Genomic DNA, 15,839 nt, shown 5'->3' with positions numbered 1-15,839 from the left:
ATGTCATGGGAATTGCTGCTCCCATTTCACAGATGAAGAAAGTGAGGCGAGGTCACATGCGTTTTGGGGCAGCCAGAATTGGAAAACCGTCCTTGTCCCACAAAGGATTTTCTATCAGAATCTTTTGGGTCTTGGCTTGGCGCCCGTAGGTCAGTGAATAGGGCGCCAGCCACAGACACCGCAGCTGGTTTGAGCCTGACCCGAGCCTCCTAAACAAGGACAATTCCAACCAAAAAATACCCGAGCGTTGTGGCGGCGCCTGTAGTCCCAGCTCCTCCAGAAGCCGAAGCAAGAGAATCGCTTGAGCCCAGGAGTTTGAGGTTGCTGTGAGCGACATACTGAGACTCTGTCTCAAAAAAAAAAAAAAAAATCTTTTGGGTCTCTGAGCCTCCCAGCGGCTCACTTGTCCTCCAACCCGGGCTGATTTCTGGACCTGTGGGTCGCGCCCACAACACCCATACGTCCAGGCCACCTACAGGTCCCCAGCCCCCCACTGCTCCTCCCTGCCACGTCCTGCCCCTGCACAACATCCCAACCTCGCACGTCCCCGCCCCCCACAGGTCCCCTCCTCCTGCAAGTCCCCGCCCCATACGTCCCTGCGCGCGCACACACACACCCGGGCGCGTCCCGCCCTTCCCCCCTCCCAACTCCACTTCCATCCGGGAGGAACTTCCACGGTCTCCTCGAGTGTTGGGTTCGGTCAGGTCTGTGTGCCCCCATCACTCACCCCGACCCTCCTGGAAAAGTCCCTGAGGCCCTCTTGATGGGCAGCGAGATGGGCCCTGACGGGCGATTCTCGGCAGGTTTGGTCTGACCCATGGGCCACGGCGCTGGGAAGGACTGCCCGCCGCGGTGCCCGCCTCGCCCCGTAGGCATCGTGCAGTTCCCGGTGGAGCAGCAATGAGCTCCAGGGCCACCCCGCGGCTGCTGACGCTGCAGCGACACCTGGGACCCGCAGAGGTTGGGAGACAGAAGTAGGCAGCAGACCTGTCCCTTGGTCTGCGGTGTGTGTTTGGAAGGGAGCGCAGCTAAGATCCGAGAGCCCATGAACCGGGGTGGTGGAGAAAAGAGCCAGGTTCTGGGCGAACAAGGGAACCCCTCTAGGCACCCCAGGCCCAGCACTAACCTGCTGCAATTAAGGGGCTTGGGGGGAAATTGCCCTTAGTGGCTGGATGGCCAGGAAAGTGGGGGAGGATCCCTGGTGGGGGTGGGGGAGCAGGTGAGAATGAAGACACTGGTCGGTTGTTTAAGAACAGGTTGCCTCATCGTGCTGGCTCAGCAGTTCTAGCAGTTTTATACCCTGCTGTCCCCTGGGCAGTTTGGATGAGAGGACTCTGTCCAGAGGGCTATCTACCCTTATCACAGCTGGTGTGTACACAAGGTTAGGCACAAGCCCCCAGCTCACCCCTGCCCCTGTCTTGTGACCCAGAGCAGTGGCATGGATGCAGCCAGCAGCTCACTAACAACACACGTGCTGGATACCACCTTGGGGCTTCCAGCCCAGGGCCTCTGCCTTCATTTGTCCCGACTCGAGGACCATGGCCAACAGTGGATTGAACTAAGGACAAGGTAGGAGAGAGGTCCTGCGGTAGGGGGGGGACTCCAGAGCACCTGCTCCCCTGCAGGGCATTCCCATGTCCCCTCCTGAGAGGAATCCCAAACAGCCAAGCATAGAGGCACCAAGGGCTGGAGGGCAGGGTTGACTCTGCCTCAGGGCCCACTCCCTGGGTTCACCAGCCACAGGCTCCCCTTCCTATTGACTAAACCTCAGTTTCTTCACCTGAAAATTTGGGGATGATGGGGGGTAGTTGTTCGATTGGTTTGTACAGTCCGGGACAGCATAAGCTGCTGGCCTCCACCCCTGAGCCTGCTTGGGGTGGGCACAAGTCTCTGCTGGTCCTTGACAGCCATGCTTGGGAGGGCTGGGTTAGCAGAGACCTGAGGTGGAGTCTGAGACCTCACTGTGGCCACAGTTAGTTGGTGCCTAGCCACACAGTGAGCACTCTGTTCTGCTCTTGTTACTCTCCAAACACCTCTGGGTAGGCACTGCAATCACCTCTTTAACAGACAGGAAGGCTGAGGCAACAAGAGACAGGTAAAGGCTGGGATTCCAAGCCAGGCCTGTGAGGCACCATGGTCTTCAGCCTCACTTGAGGTGGGCACTTGCACACAGGCTCTGCATTGGGGAAGGTGTCCCCAGTTCAGCCCTTGTGGCCATTGGGTGGGCCCTGTGTGCAGATCCCCAGCCCTCTCCTTAAAGGAGGCAGGCTCCCTCTGGCTCCCTCCTCCCTTCCAGATGGGGTCTTTGGATGTTGTTCCTTCCATCCTCAGCCCTTCACAAAAGCAGAGATGTGCACAGCCATCTCATCTGAGCAGCTGGCAAAGCCCTGGTTGGGCAGGAATGCCGAAGAGGGTCACGTAGACTCAACCCCACAACGCACACACTATGCTTTCTCCTCACAGTAGAAACACACACTCTGAGGTTCAGCTGGTCAGAACAGGAGGTCTTCCTGCAGGTGACTGAGCAAAGCCTTCAGGACCCTGACAAGGGGGGCAACATGCCACCAAGTGGGTGAGGATTTGGTTGTTATTGACCCAGAAAACCACACAGTATACTACATGAAAAACACAAGTTATGGAACAAATAGAACAATCCATTTTATGACTTTTAAAGTTTGTGAATAGTATGCATAAAGAAAATCTAGAAAAATACAAGTCAGAGATAAAGTTGTTCCTGCTCATGAAGTAGACTAGGGAAGATTTTTCCCTTTTGTGTCTCTGTATTGTGATTTCCTAAAAAAACAGTGCAGTGGGGCCAGGGTCTATTCCAGAACTGCAAGCCTTAAAAACTGTCCTGCTGTGTGCCTACTCACCCATGTCTAAGTTGGGCTTTGGGAAGCATCTGAGGCCTGTCCAGGATGTAGGTCCAGAAGCACAGGGGTAGGGTGGTTCCTTGTCCCCATCTCTGCAGCCCTGTCCTCTTCCCCAGCTACACAGACCCAGATGGCCGTTGCCCCGGGCTCCTGACCCACACCCAGATGAAGGCAGGCACCTACAAACTCTCCTTTGACACTGAGACCTACTGGAAGAAGAGGGGACAAAAGAGCTTCTACCCATATGTGGAGGTGAGGCCATGGGCAGGGCAGCAGGGTGGAGGCTCAGGACTCACTGTGACTCACAGGCCAGGCCTTGCTGGCTGGGCCTCCTCTGGGCAGTGGGCAGACTGGTCCTGCCTGTCCCATCTCCCCCAGGGTGGTGGCAGATGGTTGAGCTCCCAGAAGAAAGGTGTCCAAGCATTGTCAGACTTTATGAGGACACACCAGTCCCTGCCCTGCCCCTGCGTCAGGCTTTGTGGAGAAGCCAGGCTGGGCCCGAGTATTCACTCCCCACTTTGTAGACAGGTTGTCCTCAGAGCCCCAGACTGCACTGGGCCAAACCTCTGCGCTCCCATCTGCATCTGGAGCTGACATTAAAGCAGCAGACCCATCATGTTGTGGATGTGCCAGCAGTGCAGGGGGTGTGACCTCCCTGGAGCTGTCCCTCCAGTGAAGAGGATTCACCCTACCCTAAGCCCTAGGGACGTTTACAGTTCTTCACCCTGGGGAGGACATCTGCTCCTCCCTTGACTCCAGCCCCACTCTGAGCTACTAAATTCTCCCTGAGGGCTGAGGCCAGACAGCTCATGTGCCGAAATCTCTTACTCTTGTGGGTGCTCTCTCTCAGGTCATTTTCACCGTCACAGATGAGACCCAGAAGCTCCATGTGCCTTTGCTGCTGAGCCCATGGTCCTACACCACCTACCGAGGGAGCTAGCACCAAGGCTGACACCAGGAGAGCATCTGCTCACCCAGCCCTCATCAGAGTGGGCTTCACGTTCACCATGGAGCATCATAGTCACCTCCTTCCTAGGGGAGGACCTGCCCACCCCCCAAGCTTTCTAATGGGCAGCTGTGACTCAATAAAGTCTATGCCAGCACCTACAGAGCCACTCTGTCCACCAGGTACAGAGGAATGCAGAGATAAACAGAGCATAGGTGACGGCTCTCAGAGGTGTGCTGACTATAGTAGGGGCAGCCCCTGAAGGGAACAGATGTGGCATAGGATGGGACACATACCCAGGGAAAGCAGCAGCCAAAGGTGCCCTGTGTGAGGCACCATGGGTGTCCTCCACAGACACAGGCAAGAAGACAGCAAGAAAGTGTGAAAAGACTTCATTTGCTCACAGTAAAACCTAAAGAACATAAACTTGCTGTCCTAAGTGTGGGAAAGGGGGTATCACCCAGGGAGTGGTCCCAGGCTGGTTCTGCAGGCCTCAGCCCTGGGGTAGAGTGGCTACGTCGGTGTGCCCACAAGTCCTGCAGGGCCCTGGCCCAGTGTCTGCCCAATCACAGCTGTCTCCAAGGGCTTGAACCCCACATTGTCCAGGGGGATCCCGAAGGCCAGCAGCTTCGCCTCATATGTGCGCAGCAGGTCGTTATGGGCCTGTGGGGATGGGTTATGTCAAGAAGGAAAAGAACCTTGGCTCGACATCTGTAGCTCAGTGGTTAGGGCACCAGCCATATATACCAGGACTGGCATATTCAAACCTGGCCCAGGCCTGCTAAACAATGGTGACAACTACAAAAAAAAAAAAAATAGCCAGGTGTTGGGTGGCACCTGTGGCTCAGTGAGTAGGGCACCAGCCCCATATACTGAGGGTGGCAGGTTCAAACCCAGCCCCGGCCAAACTGCAACAAAAAATAGCCAGGCATTATGGCAGGCACCTGTAGTCTGAGCTACGCAGGAGGCTGAGGCAAGAGAATTGCCTAAGCCTAAAAGCTGGAAGTTGCTGTGAGCTGTGATGCCACAGCACTCTACTGAGGGCAACATAGTAAAACTCTGTCTCAAAAAAAAAAAAAAAAAAAAGGAAAGGAACCACCTGAGCCTGAGCACTAGGTGACATGTACAGGTCTAGCCTTGATGACTAAGTAGGGAGAGGCTAGTGAGTGGCAGGGTGTGCACCTCACAAACACCAACTAGGTAGGCCACCACAAGGAGGTGCTATCACTATTCCTCTTTCACAAATCGGGAGACAGAAGCAGAGGGTACATGGAGCAGAACTGTGGCCTAGTTCGGTAGCTTTGGGTCCTGGCCTCTATTACTTGCCCTGGTGAGCACAGCACCCTCCACATCCCCCTCCACCAATCCCAGGAGAGATGGCCTGGGCCTAAGCAACAACACTGTGCTCACAGCACATGGCCTGTTAAGTGAGGTAGAAAGCGGGGCCAGGTGGGCAACAGACTGAAGCTGGCCCTAAGGAATAGTCCTAAGGGCAGGGCCAGGGGCATAGCTGTACCTTGCAGACCCGGGCCAGCTCATACTGCAGGTCCTTGATGGTGCTATTCTTTGATTCTAGAACGTCCTGAGGAGAGAGGCAAATGTGAGTTTAACAGACATCTTTTGGTGGAAGCAGACGGGGTGGGTGGTGATCTGGGGGCTCCAGCAGGGGTCCTCCAAAGTTCAGGGAATAACAGCCTGGCTGGACCAATATGTACATCCACACAGAGGCAGGTCAGCAGGAAAAAGTCTCCTAGGGTCTAGAGAAGACAGTGAAGGAGACAGGGAGACAGAGGAATGCACACCTGTAATATCTCTATCTCCATAAAGAAACTACCAAGACTCATAAGAAATGAAGATGGCATAAGCAGGCCGGAATGCAGTCCCCACATTGTGGAGACTGGTACCTAAACACAATTATAATTCCTTAAATTTCTTGAACTATCGGAGTATATTATTCTTTTTGCTTTTATTAGAGACAGTGGAGTACAGTGGCACCATCACAGCTTACTGCAGCCTCGAACTCCGGGCTCAAGTGATCCTGCTTTAAGCCTCCAAAAGTGCTAAGACTTCAGACCACTGCACTCAGCCCTGTATTATCTTGTAACAGGGAAAAAAGTCACTAACTTTCAAGACTTTAGCAGCATCGGCCCCACCGATGTGACCATGGGTCTAACCACAGGGTAAAGCTTCCAGGGCTCCCACCTTAGGGCCACTGCTCGCCCAGCTTGGCTCTAGAGCCATCTCTGCTGCCAAATGACCAGAATCCAGAGAAGCTCCCCCAAATCCCCACCTGCCCAGCCTAGGAGCAGCTCTTGGAGAGGCCGCTACCACTTTCCGATGAGGGTACTTTCCTTGCCTACACCCTCCCCAAGGGAGGTAAGAACATCCCTTCTTCACTTTCCAGAAGCAGACCTCACTCTCCCACCTGCCTGTGCTCACGTGGACTGGCTCTGCCCTGGACAGGGCCCAGCATTGAACAGACAAGGATAGGCCTCCCATCCCAGATGAGGCCTCTCCCAGCCGGCTTCACTACCTCAGGACCAAAAAGCTGGCCTATCCCAGGTGACCTAGGCTCCCACAGGCAATGCCAACCACCAAGCCCTGCTGCTACCTTATGAAGGCCCCCATGGGTGAATAACCAGTGCCCTAGCCAAAGCGGGGGCAAGTCATCACCACCTTGGCCCCTTCCAGCCCCCTCCTCAATCAGCAACAAGTCTTGTCAACTCAGCCTCCTAAAGGCTTTCTTTTTTCTTTTTTTTTTTGAGACAGAGTCTCAAGCTGTCACCTTGGGTGGAGTGCCATGGCATCACAGCTCACAGCACCCTCCAACTCTTGGGCTTAAGCAATTCTCTTCCCTCAGCCTCCCAAGAAGCTGGGACTACAGACACCCACCACAAGGCCTGGCTATTTTTTTTTTTTTCAGTTGCAGTTGCTGTTTAGCTGGCCCAGGCTGGGTTTGAACCTGCCAGCCTCAGTGTATGTGGCTGGTGCCCTACCCACTGAGCTATGGGTGCCACCTCCTAAGGGCTTTCTAATACTCTGCTCTTTTCTACCCTACACTAGCCCCCACCTGCCTCTTCCAGCCCTGCATCCCCATCAGTAGCAGAATGGCCATCTCTAATCCATTCCTCCCAGAACCTTCCATGATTCCCAACTGGCACTAAACTCCCCAGCACAGCTAACAGTCCTTTCACAGCAGCCCCCTCAGCTTCAGCCCTGTACCCCTCAACACTGGGGGGGGTCCCAGGACAGCTCAGCAGAGGTTAACTGGCTCAGGCCTCAGGTGGAGGACAGCTGCACATGTGAGTAGGTATATGGGCACAGGAAAAAGCCAGGTGAGAGTGTCTTAGAGATTAGGTGACTGACGTGTAACAGTCGATCCCCTGGGCCTAGAGTCAGTGGTGAGCAGACGGCATTTATGTTCAGCTGACCTATACACCAACAAATCACCTTAGAAATGCTGCTTGAGATAGTCTCAGGGTGAAAAAAAAAAACACTTCTACAAACAGCTGAAGAAATCTCAAGCCCACACCCCAGATGCCTGCTTCTCCACAGGCCATGTGTGGCACAAGCAGCAGAGATGGACAGGTGTCCTGTGACCCTAGAAGGCTGTATGTCTGGGACAAGCCAGCCTTGCTGCACTAGGCCTGGTCTGGTGGGGGCTTCAAAACCATTTGTTTCCAGCTCAGGGCAGCAGCTGGGCCTGGGCATGGGCCATCTGTATCTGAGGGCCTCCAAGGAGCCAAAGGTCTGTCAGCTATTGGTCACCTCAGCTGGCTGGGATTCCAGTATCAGCCAAAGACCCCCCCCCCATCCTGCATCACGTGTTCCTCCTCTGATTCCTCCCAATCAGGTCCAGGGAGCAGAGGAACAGGGCAGCTCCAGAAGACTGATGCCAGGTAAGAGGCCACCAGGAAGGCTCTGACAGAGGCTCCCCAGAATCTTGATTGGTAGCTGACCACATGCTGTCTCCCCTGCTGGACCATGGGGCCAAGGCCTCACCTGCTCTACTGGTTGTGTCCCATGCGAGGACCAGCCTAGCAGAGCACCACACGGTGGTGGGAACATAGAGGGCATGCTCTGGGTTCTGCTCACACCTCACATGCCCTGGTATCATAAAGGCTGGGTCAGGGCCTTCAGGCTCACCCAGCCCCACTTTCCCCATTGCAATTCTCCGCATCCTAAATCTGCACATCTTAGGGGCCTCCCAGTGCTGTCTCTGTCCCAGGACAGGAGCAGTACCTTAGACACAGAGGTGCTCAGGAGACACGGCCATCCCCCTTCCTATGTCTGCAATTTGTCCACAAGCAGCCGAGCTCAGGCCCATAAAGATTCTGACAGTGACTTTTCCACCCTTGACACTCCTCACACTGTATTTAGGTGGTAAGATCCTGACATGCTCAGATAAGCCTGGCTTATGAACTAGAGTGGGCAGAGGGTTAGAGGTCAGGAGGTACCAGAGATGATGGAGGGTCCTGTGAAGGCCTGAGAAAGATTCAAGCAAAAATGAAGAGAAGGCTCAGCGCCTAAGGCTCAAGTGGCTAAGGTGCCAGCCACATACACCTGAGCTGGCGGGTTCGAATCCAGCCTGGGCCCGCCAAACAACAATGATGGCTGCAACCAAAAAAAAAAAAAATAGCCAGGCACTGTGGTAGGCACCTATAGTCCTAACTACTTGGGAGGCGGAGGCAAGAGAATTGCTTAAGCCCAGTAGTTGGAGGTTGCTGAGAGCTGTGATGCCACAGCACTCTAGCCAGGGCAACAGCTTGAGACTCTGTCTCAAAAAAAAAGAAACTGAAGAGAAGACATTGCTAGTGTCAGTGCCTAAGAGCCACACATGCCCATAGCAGCCCCAGTCTGCACCCACTGTGGGCAACCTAGGGGTCTATGTGACTGTCCAAAGAGAGACAGTACAGAGCTGAAGGATCCTACTGCAGGATGAGGCCACCCCTGGGGGCAGAAGCCCAAGCTGGGCCTACCTCAAGTTTGCGGGACACCAGTGTCAGGGCCGAGGGGTCCAGGTTGGACGCTGCCAGCACCTCGTTGAACTGCACCTCCCTTTTTTCCACGGCGGCACTCAGCGCCTGTAGCTTGCGCTCCAGCACCAGATTCTTAAAGCCTGTCTTCTGCTGTACTTCCTGGATGGCCGAGGTAAACTTCCCATAGAGCTCGTCCCGCTCCTGCTGCACCTATAAGGCGGCACTGGGTGAGTGATGAACCCCTCGCTTAGGATGTCTAAGGGGAGCAGCGAATTCCACCTTTGCTTCTGTGGAAGGGTCACCTCCAATACTGCCCATGCCCATGGGCATGTGGGTCTACATGTTGTCCACACTGCCTGCATCCTCCCTTCTGTGCAGGGGAAGACAAGAGGGAAACAAAACAAGCCCTCCTCTCAGGAAGCCATCTCTGGAACCCACAGGGTGTCCTGGTAAGAACTGGAGCAGTCCCTACCCCAAAAGCTGCACCACTGAGGCCCGTCCTGCCATGCATCAGGGCTGTGGGCTCAGGTGAGACCTGTCCCTGCTGCCTCCACATGAGATCCAGGGCACTGCACTGCTAGCAGTGTCTGGCAATGGGAGGAACCACTCCCTTGCTCAGCTCCAGATCCTAGAACTCCACATGCTATGGGCATGCCCACAAATGGCAGATCCAGAGCACAGCCCTGGAACCAGCTGCCTGCCAAGTAGGGAAACTGTATTCTTCCTAATCTCGTAACTCTTCTACTTATTAACTGTACACTGTAAAAAAATCTAAACTTGGCTCGGCGTCTATAGCTCAACCGGCTAAGGCACCAGCCACGTACACCTAAGGTGGCGGGTTCGAATCCCCAGCCCAGTCCCGCCAAACAACAATGACGGCTGCAACCAAAAAATAGCCGGGCGTTGTGGCGAGCGCCTGTGGTCCCAGCTACCTGGGAGGCTAAGGCAGGAAACTCGCTTGAGCCCAGGAGTTGGAGGTTGCTGTGAGCTGTAATGCCATGGCACTCTACCCAGGGGGACAGCTTGAGGCTCTGTCTCAAAAAAAAAAAAAAAAAAATCTAAACTTCCCTGAAGGGCCAAAAGTAAGAAGTAAACCCCCCCCCTTAACCCTAATTCCCAGAGGCCACTATTGTGAACAGCTAGTGTGACTCCTTCTGGAACATTCTCTACACATGTGAAAATATTTATTACTGTTTGGAAGAAAATGGGATCACACTAAAGTGCTGCACATATTTCGCAGCACATCCCCTGATATGGGATATCCTGCAGCACCTTCCAAAGCAGCACATATGTGGATTCCTTCTAACTGTTGTACAGAATTCCAGATTTGCTTAAATCTACTTCCCTATTTACAGATATGTGAATTGTAACTATGTTTAATCTCCATTTTGCTGACAAATTTGGCTCTCAGTTCTCTAAGAAGTTAACACTGACTTTGGCACATACCAGGAACCACATTCAAATGGAGGACATTGTGGCAGAAAACACAGGCTCCAACCCAGGCTTATTTCTGCTCTCCTCTTCCCACTAATGCCCACTGCAAAACCCACAGGAGAGAGAAGAGGATCCTTGTCCAACAGAGTGGGACTCAGGGTCTCCCGGGCTACCCTGCACAGGGCCATAGCTGACAACTGGCAGAGCCCAGCATTTTATACTCCATGGGACTCCAGATGTATAGAGCTAATATACTGATAGGGTGCCCTGTGGAGCCTGCTCTGGAGGAGACAGGCCAATCCTATTATTACAGTCTGTGTTCGTAAATTTCAATTAAGTAAGAAAATAAAATAGCACATGTAGCTACAACTCATGATAAAATGCTGTGCCCATGCATACCACAGACAAAACACCAAGTACCCTGTGGCACAGGGATCAGCCCTTGGCCACACCTTTGAAACTGCACAGAGGCTGTGGGATAGGGGGTTGAGAGGCAAAGACAGGACCAAACATCTCTGTCACTCAATAGAAATCTCAGAAAGGCACATTAAGCTAGATGTTTACCACTCAATTACATCAGCAAAGGTTCAAATTTGTCAGATCTGGTGCAGTCAAGGAATAAACAAAAGGGCCCTTCAGACATTCTGGCAGGAACGTAATTCAGAACAGCCCTCTGCATGAACTATCAGAATTCTGAGCACTGCTGTAATTCCAGTACTCAGGGAAGCCAAGGCAGATAGACTGCCTGAGCTCAGCAGTTTGAGACCAGCCTGAGCAAGAGTGAGACCCTGACTCTAAATATAGCTGGGCGCTGTGGCAGCGCCTATAGTTTCAGCTACTCGGGAGGCTGAGGCAAGAGAACTGCTTGAGCCCAAGAGTTTGAGGTTGCTGTGAGCTATGACACTGCAGCACTCTACCAAGGGCAACAAAGTGAGACTCTGTCTCAAAAATAAATAAATAAATAAAAGTAAGGATTCTGAGTACTGACCCCTCAGACCCCATAATCTGCTAAGAACTGACTTCCAATAAAAGGGATCTTATACAGATACACAAAAATGAATGTAAATGGGTAATTCAAGCAGCAGTGCTTAATAAGAACAAAGGATTAGAAATAGAAGTGTTCAGCAAGAACAAGCAAAATCACTCATCAGTCATTCACATATGGAGCACCCTGTGGTTGCTACAAAAAAAAAAAAAAGGCCACTTTGTATGTGAACCTGATAGACCGTGACATTAAATAGCAAGCTGTGCTTAGAGTGTGATCCCAATTCTGAGGAGCATGAAACCACATCCACTCTAGTGCATTCACAGAAAGACGTCTGGAAAGAGGCTAACAAAACTGTCACCATGTGTGAGAACCAGTGCTGGGCGACAGGGAGGCACTCACTTTTACCTGCACACTTGGGGTTCCCATGACTTCTTTACCATGAGTGTGTAACAGGTTAAAATGTAGAAAGGACACATATATGTGAAAAGATAGCTGCTGCAAGGGTGAGACCTCCTCCATGTGTTTTGAGAGCTAAGTTTCTGAGAGGACAGAAGTATGTGTGACCTCCTCCTCACCAGAGAGCTTGCTACAGAACAGGCCACACACTTCTGCCTCGCAAATACAACATGGAATGAGGAGCAGGAAATAGGACCTCCAGCTTCTCAACCTAAAACCTGGCCAAAGTATGGACATCAAGAGTGGCCCAGGGGCCTGGTCAGCAGGGAGAGCCCCTCCCCAGCAGGGTCCCGCCTGCTCACTCTGAAGAACCGCTGCTCCAGCACCTCGTGCTCCCACTGCAGATCTTTCAGCTCTTTCTCCGTGACTTTCAGACGTGCTTTTGTGCACTGGAGAGAACGTAGGGAGTGGGGACAGAAAGTACTCAGGATTCACAGGCATCCATGTAATACAGGCTCCTGAGAGACAGCAAGGCCAAAAATAATTGCCAGGCTTAAAGACACAGTAGCCAAGCCCCACACTGAAGCAGGTCAGGGGGATAAGGTGGAAGGTCAGGGCTCATCTCCAAAACTCCCACCAACTCTATGTTCCCCAGGAGTAGAACAGTCAAAGACAGAGATTTCAGACTCCTGTCCTGTCCTCAGGGCCAAGCCCTTCGTGGGGCCTCAATTATCCCCAGGTTCCCTCTCTCCCAAGCACAGGGAGCACACGCCAAGAAGGGGGGTGAAGGCAGCAGAGACTCACGACCAGGATCTGCTTGTCTCTCTCGTAGTTCTTGAGCTGCTTCTGCATCTCATTCATCTCATCCCGAGCCTTCTGCAGAGGGTCTGCCAAGCGCTTGTTCTGCACAGACACCTCTGCCATCTCCCGCTCCAGGTGGTCCTCCTTCTTCCGCATATCCTCCATTTGCTCCTGTGGGCACAGGCACAGGTAGGGCTCGGTGGACGGTACCAAGGGGGCTGTGGCCTGGGAGGCAAGGGCTGGGTGCTCTTCTGCCCACAGACACATCATGCCAGCATATGGAGGACCTGCACCTGTTCTGTGTACAAGCAAAGTATTCTGCATACTTTCAATTTACTCTGAATTTTCTGAGAATACAGCTTGAGAAACTATACTCAGTTAAGACCAAGAGCCATCTTCATTGTGGGAAACACTATTGCTGCAGCATCTCAGTGATAATGACACCTGTCCACTCCAGCTGCCCTGTGGCCACATCATGGCATCTACTGCAGTTCTGCCTGAGCTTCCACCCATCAGAACATACTTTATTATTTCCCCCCTCAGCATTACACTTGGGGAAATATCCTGATTGTTTTTAATTATAGGTGTAGACAGGTCACATTATTCATAAGTGTCAGTGAAGGCCAGAAGAGGGGTACTCTTGAGTATTCTTACAAAAGAGGGTGCTGGGTCTGACAGGGTGAAAACTGGTGTCTGGATCCCCTGGGCTTTACAACTCCACATTTAGGACAGACAGCAGGTGTCTCCCTAGTCCTCCCCACATGCAGCACCTTGAGGGAGTTGATGAGGGCCAGGTTGTTGAGGGTGATGTCGTTGTAGTAGTTCTTGATGTCGGTGAAGGCCTCCTCATGCCGCCGCATCAACATGTTGATCTGGCCATTCTTCCTCTCCTCCACCTCATGGATTTCAGTCTTTCTCCGCAGGTCGAGCTCATCCCTAAGCATTTTCATCTTCTTATCATACTTGGCCTCAATTTCTGAAAGGCAGCAGCAAATATACCAGCTTAGCAGAGGAAGAACAGGTGTCCCTATGGCTACAGTAGATAGGACCTGTGAACACAGCCCAAGAAAATCCATCAGTTCAGCACAAAGGCTGGCAGACAAGCTCTTCCAGAGAAGAACAGGACAGGTTTAGGGGAAATTTTTTCTGTTCACAGATGATATATTCAGCACACACGCCACTGTCAGCTGCCTCTGCCAGTGACAGGAATTGCTAATCAGTCCCTGCACTGGGGGTCCCAAAAGCTGAATGTCAGCTGACACCCTAACCATGGGCTATGTGGCAGTCAGTCACAGACTCTAGGGCTTTAACAGTAAGCCAGATGACTTCTGAAAGTATAGCCCTCTCAGGCCAGGAGTCATGCAGAAGCCTATTCTAAGAATGCTGCCCACAAATAACTACCACCTACTATTAACTGCTGATTTTAGCCAGGAGTGGGAAAGTGTGTGGTAATCAGAGCCTCCCAAATTCACATGGAAATAAGTCGTTCTGGGATACTGAGTGGGTCCACTGGCCTTGGAAACTCCCACATTCTTTCTCTTTGCATGCTTGGGCAGTTTTAATCTAGTTTATGTGCCCTGAATTAACAGACTCTGGGGGTAAGTTTCTTTCTGATGGAAGGGGGCCTTTGACACCATCGTACACAACATGCTTGTCAGAAACTGACCTCGCACTTGCCTCTCAAAGTCGTTCCGCATCTTGGTGATCTCCTCAGTGTGCTTCTGCAAGGTGAGAGCAGGCTGTCACCAGACAATGGCACAGAGAAGCCCACTCCCCCAGACTTCTATGAAAACTCCAGCCCAATACACCGTGTGGCTATTGGCAAATGTTGGATTCCCCTCTCCTCCAAGTTTATGGAACATGCTCTGAACAACATGCTTTTCGTAACCTCTATAATTCCTAACTCACTTCCCTCAGCAAAAGGTCCCCTTTCAGCATGAGGGAGCATGAACAGACCTTGTGAGCACTGAGCCTGGTCCAGTTCCTTGGCCCTGCACAGGCTGAAGAGCACCAGCCACAGAGCTATGGGCTCTCTAGGGGTCCTATGTAGCTCTCAACTCACTTCATCATTACTTAAAATTACTTTCATAAATAATTCTATGTTAAAATTTTGAATAAAAATTTGAAATTATTTTGGTGCAGTATTTTTACCCAAAGGAGACCTCTGATCATGTAATGATACCATATCCAGGCCTCAGGCTAAGCAGACAGCTTCATGTGATCTGAAATCAGTCATTCTGTGCTTCTCAAGAAAGATCAGACAACTCTGGAGGGTATAAGACTTCAGCATCTTCACGGTTTGCTGCAGAATCTGAATTTTTCCTGAGTTAGTTAAAGCTGGACTTCCAGGCATGAGGCAAAAAGTGTGGACAAGGCCTATTCAACCCAGCATCCAGGAAGTACCTGTGACAACTAAAATCTGACATTTTCCTTTGCCCCAGTTCTCACAGGGCACCTGACTCACCCAGGATCAAAGCTCCAGTCCTACCATGGCTTCCAGGGCCAAGTTCATATCCAATTTTTTAGCTTCTCTGCACCACACAGGGAAAAGAGTTGTCTTAGGCCACACATTAAATACCCAACACTAAGGAAAGCTGATGAGCCAAAAATAAAAAATCTGTGCATACTTTTCATGATGTCCACTATGACAGATAAGCCAAACAGTACTCACACAATCCACATGCAGCTTGCAGACCGCAGTCTGGACACCCCTGCCAGCCTTCTTACTACTTGCTCCTCTGGCCTCTGGGTCTTCTCACTGGCTGTTCTCCCCAGCTTGGTCACATACCTCCCTCTGATTGTTGGCCTTTCACTGAGGCATTGAGGCATTCCCAGAACTCTTCCAGAAAACTATATCCTTTAACCATGCCCAGCAGCCCAACCTTTCCCACTCTGCTCTTCCCATTATATCCCACCAGATACATCGTGTAAACTGACACATTTGTCTTCTTTGTCACCTGTTGTCTTTCTAGACCACCAATTTCATACAGGCAGGCATTTTGTCAGAGATCAGATCAGGGCCTGACACCTAATAGGCACTCAGCTAATGAATTTCTGTCTCCACCTGAGAACCCCCAACCAGACACTCACGGGCTCAGCTTGCGTGACAAACTGCTGTGGCTGCCGAGGGATGGCACAATTGGTTTCTGTCTTTCTAAATGCATTCAATGGTATTCCCCAGGGAAAGTACTTGGCTATCAGGTGTCAACAGCACATGAAGAAAGATCCTGAGAGAGACTTTCCTTTGGGGAAGTAAATTTGTTGCTCAGGTCTGAGACAGAATTCTGCACTTAACCCCCAAATGGGGTTTGTTTGGATACATTTTTTTTTTTTTTTTAAGAGACAGAGTCTTACTTTATTGCCTTTGGTAGAGTGTTATGGCATCACACTCACGGCAACCTCCAACTCCTGGGCTTAGGTGA

General features: G+C 51.8%; 2 protein-coding genes across 2 annotated transcripts in view; one reads left to right on the top strand and one right to left on the bottom strand.

The window, feature by feature from the left end:
* The first annotated feature begins 621 nt into the window (after positions 1–621).
* On the top strand, positions 622–3,980 carry LOC100963680 (5-hydroxyisourate hydrolase-like). The gene is made up of 5 exons (XM_012812059.2): positions 622–704; positions 804–960; positions 1,430–1,569; positions 2,990–3,125; positions 3,724–3,980. The coding sequence occupies exons 2-5, from the start codon at positions 901–903 to the stop codon at positions 3,811–3,813; spliced, it is 426 nt and encodes a 141-aa protein (XP_012667513.1). The 5' UTR covers positions 622–704; positions 804–900; the 3' UTR covers positions 3,814–3,980.
* Positions 3,981–4,110: 130 nt separating this feature from the next.
* Positions 4,111–15,839, bottom strand: part of GAS8 (growth arrest specific 8) — a 19,091-nt gene continuing 7,362 nt past the window's right edge. The window contains exons 5-11 of the mRNA XM_012812060.2: positions 14,084–14,138; positions 13,188–13,393; positions 12,421–12,588; positions 11,979–12,065; positions 8,799–9,008; positions 5,336–5,401; positions 4,111–4,482 (exon numbers count right to left, since the gene is read on the bottom strand). Coding sequence (XP_012667514.1) covers positions 4,333–4,482; positions 5,336–5,401; positions 8,799–9,008; positions 11,979–12,065; positions 12,421–12,588; positions 13,188–13,393; positions 14,084–14,138 — 942 coding nt within the window. The 3' untranslated portion in view covers positions 4,111–4,332. The remainder of the gene's footprint in view (positions 4,483–5,335; positions 5,402–8,798; positions 9,009–11,978; positions 12,066–12,420; positions 12,589–13,187; positions 13,394–14,083; positions 14,139–15,839) is intronic.

This window comes from Otolemur garnettii, unplaced genomic scaffold (genome assembly GCF_000181295.1).
Source record: "Otolemur garnettii isolate 467f Iridium unplaced genomic scaffold, OtoGar3 scaffold00185, whole genome shotgun sequence".
NCBI lineage: Eukaryota > Metazoa > Chordata > Mammalia > Primates > Galagidae > Otolemur > Otolemur garnettii.
Note: the sequence above shows the minus strand (reverse complement) of the source record. Positions and strands in the feature narration are given on the sequence as shown.